The 18,793-nt window shown below is 43.2% G+C and overlaps 1 protein-coding gene across 1 annotated transcript in view; it reads right to left on the bottom strand.

Moving 5' to 3' along the window:
* Positions 1-594: 594 nt before the first annotated feature.
* The window catches only part of MBTPS2 (membrane bound transcription factor peptidase, site 2), a 94,186-nt gene continuing 75,987 nt past the window's right edge, over positions 595-18,793 (bottom strand). Inside the window, 7 exon segments of the mRNA XM_029603397.1 lie at positions 595-1,644; positions 4,037-4,112; positions 5,147-5,174; positions 5,176-5,262; positions 5,264-5,347; positions 5,739-5,833; positions 10,834-11,014. Coding sequence (XP_029459257.1) covers positions 1,422-1,644; positions 4,037-4,112; positions 5,147-5,174; positions 5,176-5,262; positions 5,264-5,347; positions 5,739-5,833; positions 10,834-11,014 — 774 coding nt within the window. The 3' untranslated portion in view covers positions 595-1,421.

The raw sequence follows: 18,793 nt of genomic DNA, 5'->3' as shown, positions 1-18,793 counted from the left end.
GCTAACAAGCCACTGGATTTAAAATACAGATTTATGTGTGTATCTCTTGGCCCCGCCCCAGAATGCCTCTGACACGGCCTCAACTCCACCCCTTTTTTTGCAGCCTCAAATTATGCACATACCCGCATAATTTGAGGCTTTTAAAATACACATTGCTCACGCGCGACCCATATATTCATGTATACGGGCCTTTTAACGAGAGCAACACTTTTAAAATTCACCCCACAGTGTGTATGTGCAGAATGTTATGCGCTTATCGGCCACACAATTTTCTGAAGGTCTTTTTCTCCAGGTAAACATGGCAACACATTCTACACTCTGAGAATCAAGAGGTTCCACTGAATACACATTCACATACGGTAATAGATTTTACATGTTCCATAGAATGGAAATACTGCTAGACGTTTACTTGCTTTCACAAATCATGTCTCACTGATTTTACAAAGTAGCACTGCTCCGACAAACACTAGTCACTGTTTAGTCATAACAGAAATTCAAGTTATTAAGTAATTCGTACACAATGTGATTCCAGCCACAAAATACAGAGTACGGTTGGGTAGATACTGGCTAGTAGGATAAATCAACTCATCAACATAATCAATGACATTTTTTATATCTCAATTTAAAACACCACTGGGTTATCTACTGGCTGATTATTACAGCTGAACATTCTAGTGGACACAGAAACACATGACTTTCATTATTGCACTATTAAAAATGTCATCAATGATCTTTTTCATCTTACTGTAAGAACTCAGTGACTGGCTGATTCCAAATCCAGCAAGGGCACAGGTCAGTTCTACGGGTATGTCCTTGTGCTATCATGATTTCTTTACATTTTCTCTCTTTTAAGTGATGTGGCAGGCGCGATCAGCCTCAAATTTTCCATTTGTGAATGGAAAACAATTTGCTTGAATGCTTTTGATAGCCTGAGCAGTGATTGGTGTAAGTGCAGAGAAATTCTGGGAATAAAAGTGCACCATCAGAAGGAAATGTACATTGCATCCCTGGATTCAAAACCGTTTTTCATTTCAGGATTCGAAAGGCACTGCCAGCCTTCCCACACTTTTTATTCGGACATGCCTGATAGTTCTCCAGTGTAATTTTACTTTATTTTAAAAAGACGACAGTCCTTTCCAGGCAGCTCCATGTTAGAAATCATCATCTGATAAATGCGCGTTTACTCATTTATTCTGGTTCTCTTAATCCTCCATAAAATAATCCTCAATATAGGATTATTTGGATACATTGTGTTTGTTACACTCTCCCAATCTTCCAACATCTATCCACAATGCTTGTCTTTCTGCTGCCATTTCCAGGACCAGGCCCTTCTCTCCTCCAGTGTAAGCTAAGAAGAGACTTTTAGAGGACATTGGGGTGAATGTACGGATGCCTTCAAGGTCAATGACAAGACCAATCTGCTATCGTGCCGTTATCATCCAAAGTCCAAGTGCCACATTTGCAGCTAAAAGTACACTGCCAGCAAGCAAGATTAAAAATCCTACCAGTTCCCTATTTTGTTTCTCTACAATTAGAGAACTGAGGGTAGCTTCCAAGAAAGCATTTAATATCCACTGCCCATCTAAGGCAAAGCAGGGAACTGCATTGACAACAGCCAGTGCGCCAGATAGTGAAATCAGATATCTGATTAGGACCTGTTAAGGCTGTTTAGCAAAATCAGCTATGATCATGTTGTAAGTACATTCATATACATGAGCTTGAGAAAGGGTTAGCTTCTGACCACACACGCGCGCGCGCACACACACACACTCTCACACACACTCTCTCTCTCTCTCTCTTTTTTACTTTGCATTCTGTCCAGCAGTTTACAAGTGGTCCTAGAGGGAAAACTGGCTGAAATTAAAAGACAGTGCAGTCAAAAATGTTTTGTTCAGTGCATGATGTTGTTACGATAGGGTATGTTTTGAAAAGCTTAGACACCCTTTATGCAGATAAAAACAGAGTTCACCGGCCTAAGTCAACCACATTCAGGTAAGGGGATTTTTTTTTTTTTACCTGTCTGAAAGTGCACCCGTTCTTTCTTAAGGTACATACTTTGTGAGGCATAATAAAAAGGTGTTCTGGGGCTGGGCTAGCAGGGAGGGAAACATTTCGTTGGCAAGTTTGGAAACTACGTGCGTACACTGACTTTTCAAAAAAGTGGTAATTATGCCATTGATGTGCAGACCGTATGCCCATGTAAGGGTAGACGTACATTTTGCTGCCTTAACAACATGATATTCAAACACAATGCATGTAGGTACCCTGCCCTTGAAAACTGACTTGTTTTATGTGGATTTAACAGTACATGCAGATCTTTGCCATTCAATGCATTCCTGAAAACTTACCCAAAACATTGTATACAATGTTTCTTCTTCATACCGCATTGGTTTTATCTGCAATGATCGGTTCCTATATGACAATGTTCAAGCCTGCAAGACAACAACTTTCTCGCGATGCCCCTGTTCAGAGTTCCTGCTGTTGCTCACTTGCTAAGATATCATCAAACATACTAAGGTTAAACATACTGGGGCAGATTTTCAAAGCCTACACGCGTAAATCCAGGCGGATTTACGAGTGTAGCGAGGGGGTTACGCGTGCCGGGCCTACTTTCAAAAGGTCTGGCGGTGCGTATGTCCCGGGGCTCGAAAAAAGGGGCAGGGGCATGGCCGGAGCCTCCAGGCACAGCGGCCATTTCCCGCTGTGCCCAGGATCACAGGCCGGTCATTGGCCGGCGCATGCAACCTACGCCTACCCGGAGGCAGGCGCAATTTATAAAATAAAGGTAGGGGGGAGGGGCTGGAGGGAACGGGGAAAGCCATCGGGGCTCCCCTAGGGCTCGGCGAGCTCAAGGTGCACTAGTGTGCAGCCCCTTGCGCACGCCGACCCCGGATTTTATAACATGCACGTGACTGCGCATGCATATTATAAAATTGGGCAAATATTTGTGAGCGCCGGGTTGCGCGCACAAATTACGCCCGCGCGTAGCTATTAAATTCCAGCCCACTAAGTCTAGGTGTCAAACTCTTCTTGGGCCTCCCAGCCAGAAAAGCAATCATCAGCTTATCAAATCCTTAATGAAAGACAAACATCAAACAAAACAGTGTATTTTGTTAACTACTCTGGCATCCAGCCATGACACTGTGATTAGTATAGGAATATCCACAGGTCTCTGCTGTGTTTACTCAGAAAGCCATCTACTGTTTGTAAGGACTGATGTCTCCACAGTTACTCAAAATGTCAAGAATGTAATGTATAGCGAAGCACTGGACATAAAATATATACAGTATATATAAAACAGAACTTATTACTTACTAATATTATGGTTCCAGAGAACCTATTTCTACTGCATATCACTGTTTCAGTGTGGCAATTAACTTCCAAACTATTGTGAAAAGTTTGATGAACTCTTTAATGAGTTCAGATTCAAGTTGAATGTCTCGTCGAAGAGAACCTACCCCTGTGGGCATTGTGCCCTCTTATATCACACTGGTGCACTGGCTTCAATGAAGAGTGCAAAATACTGAACCACCATTCCTACTTTTTGCAGCACTCAAAATTTCTTGGTGGTCTCCCAACTAAGCATCCATAAAGCACAACCTTGTTTAACTTCAGAGACCTTATGGGAAGACAGACCAAAACGGTGGATGACCTCACATCATATAATGTCAATAAAGTAAGCTCCATTTACACTTGACCTGTTAGAAGTAGGATATTCAGAACCAGTGAACCTTTTTCCTGCCTCCCACACTGTTCCCCTATAATCCTTCATCCCCAGGTGGCATGCTCCAGTGACTTCTTGGAGACTATTCCCTCAATGCTGTTCCTGAAAAAACAGGGTTTTCCCCACCCCGCATTGCAAATTTGAGCCCCACTGACTCTGCCAGAGAGGAGACTCAAGTCTCTTATGTACGGGCACTGTCTGAGCCAGGGGGTCTAAGCTGATGGGAGAAACTGTAATGGACAATATTTTTATAACTTAAAATGCAATCCAGTTCTTCCAATGTTCTCCGAAAACAAGCTTTTCAAAGGATACTTGCAGAATGTCTCGATCATCACCGGTAGCTCTATACTAAGGAAGTTATAGCGTGGAATAAAACTACTGATGCTCACTACAAAAAAAAAAAAAAAAGATATATAATGGATTTATATTACATATTTTCATGCTGAAAGGTATGCATTACTATAAAATATTTTTTTGAAGAAGTATGAGGGAGATTGGAGCTTTCAATAAAGTATGGGGTCCATATTCAGCCTCATTTAGCTGAATAACATTTGAGTTATCTAGCTAAATGCCAATTTTTTAATATCTCTGCCACTTATCCAGCTGAAGGTTAGCCACATAACTCATTATTCGGCTAACATTTAGTCAAATAACTTATTGGCATTCTGGAATGGAGTTCCATTAGCCAGATAATTTTATCCAGCTAACTTTAGGACTACTCTGGCTAAGTTTAAGATAGTTGGGTATATTCAATGGTGCAACTGTGCTGCTGAATTTCCCACAATTATCTAGCTGACTTTGCAAGCTGGCCCAGTGGCTGAATTTTACCCTCTATGCATTTTGCTTAAAAGCTTGTGAGAAAAAGGTCAGTGTTGGAAACTGCTTCATACTGACAGTACTGCAGATGGAGGTTTCCTGTCTATGTGCCAAGCCTTGGAATTCACATATAATACCACAGAACTAGAATATGATCGTCTTATCAGAGGTACAGAGCCTTTTTCTGAGTAAAATCCAATTAAATAACCTAAAAACAAATTAACTGCTCCACAGTTGTCTTAGCTCACAGCAGCTTTGATTCTACCACTCAGCTCCTGTAGAAAATAGACATAGTGATTTCACTGAAGTTCCTAAACTCATCCGGGGGTGGTGAGAAGGTCCACAGCTGGGCTCACCAAGCTGGTCCACCCTCAAAACAAAAGTGGCATGTAAAATGACGCATATTTTTTCTGCAAATTAATCTTTGGATTTGCATCCTAATTCCTTTTTAATGTTTGCCTTATTGCCATAGGTGCCACTGCAGTGTCACTGATGGCAACAGAGCACTGAAATGTAACAGGCAAATGCTCGATACCAGGGTAGATTTCCCAGGAAAGCCTGCAGACAGCCGTATACCTCCCCTATAAACTAAGCAAGCCCACAAACCTGCGTACTGAAGGTGTATTGGGTAACCCAACAAACAGCATATCAACCTGAGGTGGGTGCTTCACCCGGATGAGCCGGGTGGTTTGGTTTTCAATGGAGGGAGTAACACACAGACTTGGAAGAAAAGTCCTTCTGGCAATCCGCGTTGGTTCGGCAAAGCTGGCTGGCTTCAATTGCTTTCCTTGCTGGCAGGCATGCATACTGCAGATGAAAAACTCCAAGTCAGGCACTGGATGCAGAATCATTCAGAGCACAGTTTGAAGTAACAGTAATGATACTGGGAGGACCCGGGTCCCTCCTGTTTTGCAACAGAAAGTCAGATCCAACAAAGTACCTGAGAAGAGGCAATGCTCTTACTGCCTGCAATGGGCTTGGGAGAGGAGAGTCAGAAAACATCAGAGGGGACAAGGGCAAAGAGGAAGAGAAAGGCAAAAAGGTCAAGGGAAGAGAGGAGGAGTAAGCAAAGGGGTCAAGGAAGAGAAGAAGAAAGCCCAGGGACTGGGTGAAGACAGAAGGAGAGGCCAAAGGGGCCAAGGGTAGAAAGTCAATGAAAGTCACACAGCTAGGGAAAGGAAGACAGAGAAAGCCTTACCAAGTGACTGTCCAAGTTATTGCCATATAAGAAACAGATATCTGTAAGGCTGTTGTTACTGCAACATTCAACAGAGCCATCAAGCCTTCGGTACACTAAAGAAGAACACAACCAGTCACCCAGTGACAGATTTACAATAAAGCAAAGCACAGGCACCAGGCAGTGGATTACAGTCTGTGTCAATTGTAATACCTTTTATGGGACCAACATAAGAATTATCCAAAGGCGTTAATGTACATGCATTTTTGAGACTATAGTAGATGTCATCTTCAGAACTCTGAAGGGATCTAAGCAGCTTTGTTAGCTCATGAACAACATTGTTGCATAATTCTTGTGTTCCTCCAATAAAAGGTATCCCAGCCTGCAAAGAATCTGGCTTTCTTCAGGAGCCATATGGCTACCAAAGCTCTGCCATACAGAGGATTAGATGGCTCAACTGTATCACATCCTAAATTTCTGTATTGAGAATTTGCTATCAGTTCATCAGGTGGCTTGATTTCAAAATTTCATACTGTGTGAAATGGAGAAATTACTTACCTGATAATTTCATTTTCCTTAGTGTAGACAGATGGATTCAGGACCAGTGGGTTATGCTCCCCTGTCAGCAGATGGAGACAGAGCAAGCTGATGTCACAGTATATATAGTCCTGCAGTGACCCCAGCCTGCCAGAATTCTGTTTAAAAGTAACTGTAGACAGACTAGCAAAAAACTTGATTAAAAAGGCAACCATAACTGTACTCAACCAACAAGAAACTGTGAACTCACGAAAGAATCTAGGTACCCCAATCTAGGGACTGGATGAACACTTACCAGTAATCCCTTGGGATCCAGAACCCCACAGGAGGACTATTGACACACTAATGCGGCAGCAGAGGGCAGGAAGCTGAGTCCATCTGTCTACACTAAGGAAAATGAAATTATCAGGTAAGTAATTTCTCCATTTCCTAGCATGTAGAAAGATGGACTCAGGACCAGTGGGATGTACTAAAGCTACTCCCCAACGGGCAGGGAGGCTGCCCGCAATCCAGTCAACACCGCACATGCAAAGGCTGCATCCTCCCGGGCCTACACATCCAGACAATAAAACCTGGAAAAAGTGTGTAAGGAGCACTACGTCGCAGTTCGGCAGATATCAACAAGACAACAATCGAACCTCCGCCTATGACACTGCCTGAGTTCTAGTGGAATGAGCTCGAACCTGAGTAGGCAATGGCTTCTCAGCATCCACATACGCAGCCATGACCACCTCCTTAATCCAGCAAGCTATTGTAGCCCGCGAAGCTGGAGTGCCCTGCTTACTTCTGCCATGGAGGCAAACAGGTCATCCATCTTCTGGAAAGGTTCAGAAACCTCCAGATATCGCACAAGTCTCTTGACATCCAAGGGGTGCAGGAGGCGCTACTCCTTCGCATCCCTGACCTTATCCAGGGTTGGCAAGGAAATGGACTGATTCAAATGAAAGTCTAACACCACTTTGAGCAAAAAGGATTTATTTATTTAACGCTTTTCTATACCGACCTTCATAGTTAAAAACCATATCGGATCGGTTACATCGAACAGGGTAATAACTGGAGTGACAACTAGAATAAATAAGCAAATGAAGTAGAAGAGACCAAAAGTTACATTCAAACAAGGGATAAGAACTTGGAAGCTTAATCAGCTAGAAAGAGAGGTTAAAGCAACGGTAAGAATATAATATAATACAGTAGAGAGAAAAAACAGATTAAATCATCATGTGCTTTGAAGTATCAGAGTCTGTCGTTCAGTCAGCGGGTAGGTCCATCGTTCAGGTAGAGAATAAGGACAGACTAATGTATCTAGGGGATCTGAGAAGGCTTGGCGGAAAAGCCACGTCTTGAGTTTTTTTCTAAATGTTAAGAGACATGGTTCCAGTCTGAGGTCTGATGGGATGTTATTCCATATAGATGGGCCTGCTGTAGAAAAAGCTCGGTCTTTGGTCGAAATGAGGCGTGTGGCTTTAGTTGGGGGAAATTGCAGCATCCCTTTGTGAATTTCTCTAGTTGGTCTGTTGGAGGCATGGAGTTTGAAGGGGATTTCGAGGTCAAGTTGAAGTTGGTTGTGGATGGATTTTTATATTAAGGTGATTGATTTATGCAGGATTCTGAAATTAACTGGTAACCAATGTAGGTTTCTGAGGATGGGGTGATATGTGTTCTCCACGGTTAGTGTTGGTCAGCAATCTCGCTGCTGCATTCTGAATCATCTGCAGGGCTTGTGGTAGCTTTGGGGAGGGCCTAGGAGGAGGGCGCTGCAGTAGTCAATTTGGAATGGAACAATACGCAGCTATAACGACCCTTGAGTCACCCAAAGGAACGGCTCCCAGCAAGACAAGGCCTGCATCTCGAAGATTCGACACGCAGAACAAACAGCCACCAGGAATACTGTCTTCAAGGTCAACAACCGCAAAGAAAGACTACGCAGCGGTCAGAATGTAGGGCCCACCAAAAAAATCCAGCACCAAGATAAGACTCCACATCCGCTGACCAGTTTCGGAGCCACAAAAGACGGCCTTGCTGACACTGCCGACGACATGGTGCGAGAGGAAGTGCAGAGCAGATCATACGGGTGCATCCACTCCATATGCCACCGCAGCCTCCAATCGTTCCGCCTGCTCTGACTCTCCTGGAGGAAGATCTCTAGACGTCAGCAATTGCTGGACCCAGCACAGGCTCGCCCACAGCATAAACTGCTACATACCACCGCCCAGGTACCCAGGGCCGACACTTCAAAGATGCGCTTAAGCAGGACTTCCAGCTTGCAGTCCTGAAGATCCTTGAGAGCCGCCGAATCTGTGACTGGAATAGTGGTCCACTTGACAACAGCTCCAAAGAGTGATCTAATAACGGATAAATCTTATCCATGGCTCGACCAACCCGCAAAACCAGCATCCGGAGCATCCCACTCCCTGGTATCAGCTGCCGAAGCATGGGATGGAAAGGAAAAGCCCGGGGTCAGTGTTCGCAATCTCGCCAGGACTGGGTCCATCGAGTCCTGCGGCAAGAGCATGCAGGGGGGAGCTCCACTCCAGCTCAGAAGGAAACTGCAGGAATGAGGACTTAGTTTTTGGGTACTTGCCAGGTTCTTATGGCCTGGATTGGCCACTGTTGGAAACAGGATGCTGGGCTTGATGGACCCTTGGTCTGACCCAGTATGGCATTTTCTTATGTTCTTATGAGGAGTTCTAATTCTTCTCTCTGGAACAGATGGACTACCTTAGGGTCATCTCCATCCAAGGGGGTCTGTTTCCTCTGCTCTTCTTCCAATCCCCCACTGGCGGGGGGGGAAGGAGAGGCCCCTGCATCTGTAGCCGCACTGCCTGGAACCTCCGGAGCGGCTGTACCTCCCTGAAGCCAAGCGCCATTTAACTTCGCAACCCATAGAGACGTGGGCAAATCCGTGCGCTTGGCTACCTTGGGGGACAGTCCCTGCACAGGTCTCACCAGCAAAGCACCACCTTGCAGAGACCTGGAAGCCAAAAATGCCTTTATGCATAAGGAGGACAAAATCTAAAGAAAAAGAATTAGAATAATATCATCTCCCCCTGAGATATCAGGGTCCTCTGGAAAAAATCCTGGTCCTGATTAAAAGTATCATCAGGACTGGCAGGGACCGGTGACAGCGCTGGGGGAAGCTCCCCCGCCCCCATAGCCCTTGCCTGATTCAAAACTTTGTAGCTAGTTCTCTCTTAGTTATTTCAAGGGATAGCCTAAACCCCAGAAACAGGGCAAGACTGCAGGGTTTGCATCACCTCCATCTGCTGGAGACAGAGACATACTGAAGGGATGCAGGAGGCACACCATTTATTTATTTATTTATTAAAGGCTTTTATATACCGACTTTCTTGATACAAATCAAATCAACTCGGTTTACATCGAACAAGCAGTAACTATAACCAACCAATCAACAAGAGACAATTCGAAGGAGCACAAAGTTACATTATAACAAGGATGCCTTAACTGGGAGTAGGAAATAAGAAAGGGAGAACGAAGATAGAGTACTATATACAAGAGAGTATGGGAGGGAGGCAAGGAGCCATCCTCATGATAACTTGTAAGCGTGATTTAGCGTTTGTTTATTTATTTACATAATTGCTAGAACAATTCTGGTCAGGCTGTTGGGCTAATAGCTGTTGGGCTAATACCATGTTAAGTGAGGGTGCCTTTCAAGTTTTTCTCTGTCTCCACCTGCTGGAAGGGAGGCATAACCCATGGTCTGGACTGATCCGGGTATATACAGGGAACTGTCTCTGCCATCACTGCCGCACTCGGCCTCCTGCACCAGCTGCCTTTCAGCTGAATGAGCAGCTAAGTCCACGCCGGGAAACCCAGCTACCGGACCAAGGCATACCTCTGAGGGACCACGGAAATCACCTCAGGAATTCTCAACTGGGAGAGGAGCCTTTTGTTATCATTGCAGGAGAGTGGGGTTTTCTTTTCCTTAAGTCAAATTTCAAATTTCTCCTTCCAAAAAACTCAAAGCAATCCCCACAGGGAGATGCACATCCACCATCTGCTGGAGACAGAGAATGCTGGCAGGCTGGGGTCACTGCAGGAATATATATACTGTGACGTCAGCTTGCTCCATCTCCAACTACTGGCAGGGGAACATAAAACCAGTGGTCCTGAGTCCATCTGTCTACACGCTAGGAAAATGAAGATTAAAATATCCAATAAAAGGAGTATAGCTCCTGAACGCTAGTCAAGAAAGGTAGTCACTGTTATAATATACCATTTGTTCCATGTTAGCTTTGTGGCAGTTTTTATGTAATTTGGTTTTATGTTATTTTTTATACTGTATTTTAATTGGTTGCATACCGCTTTGATAGGTCTTTTGGACATGAAGGTGGTACAGAAAAATTGTTTCTATAAATAGATATCACCTTATACTTTAGTTATTGACTTTTATTTCCAAGCTAACATGGCAACCATACTTCTTTATCCAAAACTCCATACAGAAACCACCAACATTAAACATCTGAAGCATTAAGAACTCATCCCTTTGGAGTTCAGGGCTAGCATAAGAAATAATTAACAAGGAGCTCAGATTTCAGGATTCTGTACATTCCTACAGTACCTCTACTTGCGAAGCTTAACTTCTGTAAGGTCGCTACATTTATACAATAACCAGTCTGTGCCTTCTGCGAGAGCTCTCCCAGGCATGTGTGCCAGTCTTCAACATTATGAACTGGGCAGTCCTGTAGGTAAGTAACAAGGTCTCCTACAAAGAGACCCCGTGGTCCACTAGCAGGTGAGTCCTAAAGAAGAACAGAAGAAAACCAAAGAAAACAGTTTTAAAGAAAAAAAAAAAAAAAGCAGGACATATTTGTAATTTAGCATACTAAAGTATGCCAGAGACATTCAAAATTAGTTTACAGCTAATCACAGTGACCCAAGTAAACAAAGTCCTCCAGTGATTTTTAAAGCTTTGCAGTAAAATGTGCCACATTAGGGAATGTTACGATAGGCAGGGAATGGGTAGCGGTAACAGTAGTAATAATATTAATAGTAGTGAGAGTATAAGTAAATGAAGTAATAGTAATAGAAACAGTATTGGGGAGAAGTAAACTATTGGGGTATATTATTTAGTGTGTTGTGTTTTAAATAGGTAGTCAGAAAGTCAGGCAACAAACAGAAATTTGTGTGTTTGTATTTACCCCCCTCCCATCCACCCCTAGCTCATCCTTTAATTTATAGGCAGGTGTCACTTTCACACTTAAAAAAAAATTTTTTTTAAAGAAAAAAAAATCAGCCTTTTAATTTAAACTCAGAAATTCCCCAAACCTTATCAAGAGTTTGATCATTCCCTTGTAGGTCACTACCAGATTTATAGTGAATACATTAATACATTTAAAGGACCCTAATTGTACGCAATCCTACCCCCATAGCAACCTAAAACTTAACTAGGAACTGAACTAATTTAAGATGAAGGCAGCAGGTCCAACAGCAAGAGGGGGGCCTCCCAGTCTTTTGCATCGAGTGTCACATGTATGATTTTTTACCCTGTGAGAAGTTGTACATGTGCATGCGATGCAAAGAGCTCCTGTTTCTCAGAGAACGAGTCAGATCTCTGGAGGCTAGAGTGGCTGACCTGCAGGAGCTGAGGCAGACAGAGAGGTATATAGATGAGACCTTCAGGGACATAGGAGCCAAGTCCCAATTCCAGCCTTGGAAGAGGAAGGTCTCATGATCGGAGAGCATCAACCTGGTGCAGTAGGAAATGATCCTGTAGCAAGGACCTGCTCTCCAGGTGATGCAATGTCCTCTCGCACCGAGGATGTATCTCCCAGGGCTACTGCCCAGGAGGGAAGTGTTAGGTCGGCTGTCATAGTTGGTGATTTGATTATTAGGGACATAGACAGCTGGGTGGATGGGCGTGAGGATCGCCTGGTAACATGCCTACCTGGTGCGAAGGTGGCGGACCTCACACATCACCTAGGTAGGATTTTAGACAGTGCTGGGGAGGAGCCGTCTGTTGTGGTACATGTGAGCACTAACGACATAGCAAAATGTGGGAGGAAGGTTCTGGAAGCCAAATTAGGCTCTTAAGTAGAAAGCTGAACTCCAGAACCTCTAGGATAGCATTCTCTGAAATGCTCCCTGTTACATGCGCAGGTCACCAGAGCAGGCAGAGCTCCAGAGTCTCAATGCGTGGATGAGATGATGGTGCAAGGAAGAGGGATTCAGTTTTTAAGGAACTGGGGAACCTTTCGGGGAAGAGGGAGTCTTTCCGAAGGGATGGGCTCCACCTTTACCAGGGTGGAACCAGGCTGCTGGCGCTAACCTTTAAAAAGGAGATAGAGCAGCTTTAAACTGGAATAAAGGGGAAAGCCGACAGTCACTCAGCAGCGCATGGTTCAGAGGGAAGTATTTTCAAAAGATACTAATGAAGCTTTGGAGTTAGGGCATCCCGACAGTGAGGTTCCAATAATAAGAAAGTGCCTGTAATTAAAAACTCACCTGAGCTAAAAGATTCCAATTTATCCCTGTCAACTGAAAAGCAGAATGTAAATACAAACAAAACACACTTTGAAATATTTGTATGCTAATACCAGAAGTCTAAGAAGTAAGATGGGAGAATTAGAATGTATAGCAGTGAATGATGACATAGACTTAACTGGTGTCTCAGAAACATGGTGGAAAGAGGATAACCAATGGGACAGTGCTATACTGGGGTACAAATTATATCGCAATGACAGAGAGGAGCATCTTGGTGACGGGGTGGCACTTTATGTCCGGGATGGCATAGAGTCCAACAAGATAAACATCCTGCATGAGACTAAAGGCTGGATTTTTAATGGCCCGCGCGCGTAAAACATAGGGGTTACGTGTGTGGTTGGGCCTTGTGTGCACCGCGCGCATAACCCCTGTTACGTGCACAAGAGCTGGGCCTCTGCAGAGGGGCGGGGTGGGGCTAGAGGTGCCCGGCACAGCAGCCATTTGCTGCTGTGCCGGCGCACGCAACTTGCTCCTGCTCCTTTGCAGGAGCAAAAAGTAAGTTTAAAAAATTGGGGGGGGGGGGGGGGGCTAGGATAGGATAGGGGAAGAAAGGTTGAGCAGAATGGGAGGGAACTGGGGAAGCCCGACAATGCGACCCCGTGCAAATTCGTGAAATTATACCCCTGGCATGTGCTGACCAGGATTTTATAACATGTGTGCGCACATGGACGCGCGCATGTTCTTTTTTAAAATCTACACCTAAATGCACAATTGAATCTTTATGGGTAGAAGAATAATGGGGAAGAGAATAGTGATAGGAAGTATACTACCGTCTACCTGGCCAAAATGGTGAGACGGACAGTAAAGTGCTAAGAGAAATTAGGGAAGCTAACCAATTTGGTAGTGCAGTAATAATGGGAGATTTCAATTACCCAAAAAACCAGAAGCAGGGTTCTGCACTACAGAGAAATCCAAATCCAAAAAGTGCAGAGTATAGACTTTTGTATGTCCTGATCAAAGGAGAATTCCAAACAATTGATGTGAATGCAATTTATAATTTTATTGCGGCAACTCCACTGCATAATACTATCACGGCAAAATAATTTTCAAGGTGCCCCAACACGGTCCCGTGTTTCGCTGGTGGCTGCATCGGGGGGACCAACAAGGAATTCATACAAGCTTGGCACTCCCTGCCATTTTTTGAATCTTCTGTACCAAGCTTGTATGAATTCCTTGTTGGTCCCCCCGATGCAGCCACCAGCGAAACACGGGACCGTGTTGGGGCACCTTGAAAATTATTTTGCCGTGATAGTATTATGCAGTGGAGTTGCCGCAATAAAATTATAAATTGCATTCACATCAATTGTTTGGAATTCTCCTTTGATCAGGACATACAAAAAGTCTATACTCTGCACTTTTTGGATTTAGATTTCAATTACCCCCAATATTGACTGGGGTAAATGTAACATCGGGGCATGCTAGAGAGATAAAGATCCTGGATGGATAAATGACAGCTTTATGGAGCAACTGGTACAAGAACCAATGAGAAAGGGAGCAAATTTAGATCTAATTCTTACTAGAACACAAGATTGGTGAGTCAGGGGTAACGTGGTGGGCCGCTTGAATTAATGACTGGAAGGGAGACAGTAAGTAAATCCACGGCTATAGTGCTAAACTTTCAAAAGGGAAACTTTGAATAAATGAGAATAATAGAAAAAAACTGAAAGGTGCAGCTACAAAGGTAAAAAGTGTGAAACAGGCATGGACATTGTTAAAAAATACCATCCTAGAAACACAAACCAGATGAATTCCACACATTAAGAAGGTGGAAGGAAGACAAAACAATTACCGGCATGGGTAAAAAGTGAAGTGAAAGAAGCTATTTTAGCCAAAAGATCTTCATTCAAAAATTGGAAAGAAGGATCCACAGAAGAAACAGGATAAAGCATAAGTATTGGCAAGTTAAATGTAGTCGCAAATCACCTGGACCGGATGGTAATGCATCCCCTAGGGTTACTGAAGGAATCAAAATGAAATTTCTGAACTATTAGTTAAAATTTGAAATCTATCATTAAAATCATCCAGTGTACCTGAAGACTGGAGGGTGGCCAATGTAACCTCAATATTTAAAAAGGGCTCCAGGGGCGATCAGGTAATATAGACCAGTGAGCCTAACTTCAGTGCCAGAAAAAAAAATGGAAACTATTCTCAAGATCAAAATCGTAGAGCATATAGAAAGACGGGTTTAATGGTACACAGTCAACATGGATTTACCCAAGGGAAGTCTTGCCTAATAATCTGCTTTCATTTTTTTGAAGGGTTAATAAACATGTGGATAAAGGTGAACCACAGATGTAGTGTATTGGGCTTTTCAGAAGGCGTTTGACAAAGTCCCCTCATGAGAGGCTTCTGAAAAACTAAAAGTCATGGGATAGGAGGGGCGATGTCCTTTCGAGGATTACAAACTGGTTAAAAGACAGGAAACAGAGAGTAGGATTAAATGGTCAATTTTCTCAGTGGAAAAGGGTAAACAGTGGAGTGCCTCAGGGATCTGTACTTGGACCAGTGCTTTTCAATATATTTATAAATGATCTGGAAAGGAATACGACGAGTGAGGTTATCAAATTTGCGGATGATACAAAATTATTCAGAGAGTTAAATAACAAGTGGATTCTGATACATTACAGGAGGACCTTGCAAGACTGGAAGATTGGGCATCCAAATGGCAGATGAAATTTAATGTGGGACAAGTGCAAGGTGTTGCATATAGGGAAAAATAACCCTTGCTGTAGTTACACGATGTGTAGGTTCCATATTAGGAGCTACCACCAGGAAAAGGATCTAGGCATCATAGTGGATAATACTTTAAAATAGTCAGCTCAGGTGTGCTGCTGCAGCAGTCAAAAAAAGGCAAACGAATGTAGGAATTATTAGGAAGGGAATGGTTAATAAAACAGAGAAACGTCATAATGCCTCTATATTGCTCCATGGTGAGACCGCACCTTGAATACTGTGTAAAATTCTGGTCACCGCATCTCATAAAAGATATAGTTTCGATGGAGAAGGTACAGAGGAGGGATGGAACAGCTCCCCTGTGAGGAAAGGCTAAAGAGGTTAAGGCTGTTCAGCTTGGAGAAGAGACAGCTGAGGGGGGGATATGATAGAGGTCTTTAAGATCATGCAAAGTCTTGAATGTGTAGATGTGAATCGGTTAATTACACTTTCGAATAACAGAAGGACTAGGGGGCATTCCATGAAGTTAGCAAGTAGCACATTTAAGACTAATCAGAGAAAATTCTTTTTCACTCAATGCACAATAAAGCTCTGGAAATTTGTTGCCAGAGGATGTGGCTAGTGCAGTTAGTGTAGTTGGGTTCAAAAAGGTTTGGATAGGTTCTTGGAGGGGAAGTCCATTAACAGCTATTAATCAAGTTTACTTAGGGAATAGCCACTGCTATTAATTGCATCCGGAGCATGGGATCTTCTTAGTGTTTAGGTAATTGCCAGGTTCTTGGGGCCTGGTTTGGCCTCTGTTGGAAACAGGAAGCTGGGCTTGATGGACCCTTGGTCTGACCCAGCATGGCAATTTCTTATGTTCTTATGTTCTTATTGATAAGACGGGCAGGAGAGAATTTGAAAAGAAGTCGGCCGTAAAGGCAAAAACTCACAATAAAAACTTTTAAAATATATCTGCCACAAAAAGCTACAAGGGAGTCGGCTGGACCGTTGGATGATCAAGGGGTTAAAGGGGCACTTAGAGACGATAAGGCCATCATGGAAAGATTAAATGATTTCTTTGCTTTGCTGTTTACTGAAGAGGATGTTGGAGAGATACCCATTCCGGAGAAGGTTTTCATGGGTGAAGATTCAGATCAACTGATCCAAATCACGGTGAACTGGAAGATATGGTAGGCCTGATTGACAAAATGAGGAGTAGTAAATCACCTGGACCAGATGGTATAAGGGTTCTGAAAGAACTAAAAAATGAAATTTCAGACCTATTTCAATTAATTTGTAATCTATCATTACAATCATCCGATGTACCTGAAGATTGGAAGATTGCCAATGTAACCCCTATATTTAAAAAGGGATTCAGGGGTGTTCTGGGAAACTATGGACTGGTGAGCCTGACTTCAGTACCAGGAATGATCATGGAACTGTTATAAAGAATAAAATCACAAATATTTAGATAGATATGGTTTGATGGGACACAGCGAACATGGATTTACCCAAGGGAAGTTTTGCCTCACAAATCTCCTATTTTTTTTGAAGGGGTGAATAAACATGCGGACAAAGGTGAACCGGTAGATGCAGTGTGTTTGGATTTTCAGAAAGCATTCGACAAAGTCCCGCATGGGAGGCTTCTAAGAAAACTAAAATGTCATGGGATAGGAGGCAATGTCCTTTTGTGGATTGCAAGTTGGTTAAAAGTCAGGAAACAGAGAGTAGGATTAAATGGTCAGTTTCTACACTGGAAAAAGGTAAACCAGTGGAGTGCCTCAGGGATCTGGACCAGTGCTTTTTAATATATTTATAAATGATTTAGAAAGAGTATGTAGACAGGTGATCAAATTATGCAGAATAGTTAAATCTCAAACAGATTGTGATGAATTGCAGGAGGACCTTGCAAGACTGGAAGATTGGGCTTCCAAATGGCAGATGAAACTTAACATGGACAAGTGCAAATGTATGCATATAGGGAAAAGTAACCCTTGCTGTAGTTAGACATTGTTAGGTTCTATCGTAGGATTTACCACCCAGGAAAAAGATCTAGGCATCAGATTGAAATTGTCGGCTCAGAGTGCTGTGGCGATCAAAAAAGCAAACAGAATGTTGGGAATTATTAGGAAGGGAATGGCAAATAAAACGGAGGATGTCACAATGCCTCTGTAACGCTCCATGGTGAGCCACAACTTGAATACTGTGTGCGATTCTGGTCACCACATCTCAAAAAAGATATAGCTGCACTGGAGAAAGTGCAGAGAAGGGCGACCAAAGGGTTAAGGGGCATGGAATGGCTGTCTTATGAGTTTGGAGAAGAGACGACAGAGGGGATATGATACAGTCTATAAAAATCATGAAAGGACTTGAACAAGCTAATGTAAATCAGTTATTTACTCTCTCAGATAATAGAGGACCAGGGGGCACTCCATGAAGTTAGCAAGTAGCTCATTTAAAAACAAATTCAAAGAAAATTCTTTTTCACTCAGTTAAGCTCTGGAATTCATTGCCAGAGAATGTGGTTACAGCAGTTAGTAGTGTAGCTGGGTTAAAAAAAGGTTTGAATAAGTTCCTAGAGAAAAAAATCCATAAACTGCTATACGATAATTAATAAGGCAACAGTAGCTTGTGATTTACCTAATGTTAGGTACTTGCTAGGTAGTTGCAACTTGGATTGGCCACTGTTGGAAACAGGATACTGGGCTTGATGGCCCTTTGGTCTGACCCAGTATGTATATCTATGTTCTATATTCTAAATGAAACCTTCATATGGACCAAGCCCAGTGGCAGTGCACAGCACTTCCATGCGCAGTGTCCTGGGTTTGATCCTTGGTTCAGGTCTTCTGCTCCCTTGGAGAGCCATGAAGCAGAAGTTCATTGCCCTTGGGGGGAGGGAATCATAGTCGCCGTGCAATAGCAAGTACTCAGGGACAGATTGCAGAGTTCAAGAACTTGGCCTCTATGTGTGTTTCAACTGTACAATGATTCTGACTCTCTCTTCCCCCTGGGGCTATGAACACTGCCTCTGCAGCAGCACCATCCCAGGGATATAAAGGAATTTAAATACAAAATTGCAGCTATGTTACTGGTAACAAATCTTCCACTGTACCTGAAGACTGGATAACAGCCAATACAGTGAGAATTTATTACTTACCTGATAATTTCCTTTTTCTTAAGGTGGATAGATGGATTCAGGACCAGTGGGTTATGCACCTCTACCAGCAGATGGAGCAAACTGACATCACAATATATATACCCCTGCAGGGACATCAGCCTGCCAGTATGCTCTTCAAAAGCAACTTTGGACAGACTAGTAAAACATTTGATTAAAAACAGGCAACCATTTCTGTACTTAACCAACAAGAAACACTGAACTC

Source organism: Rhinatrema bivittatum, chromosome 5 (assembly GCF_901001135.1).
Source record: "Rhinatrema bivittatum chromosome 5, aRhiBiv1.1, whole genome shotgun sequence".
Taxonomy (NCBI): Eukaryota; Metazoa; Chordata; class Amphibia; order Gymnophiona; family Rhinatrematidae; genus Rhinatrema; species Rhinatrema bivittatum.
This window is presented reverse-complemented; position numbering and strand designations above follow the sequence as displayed.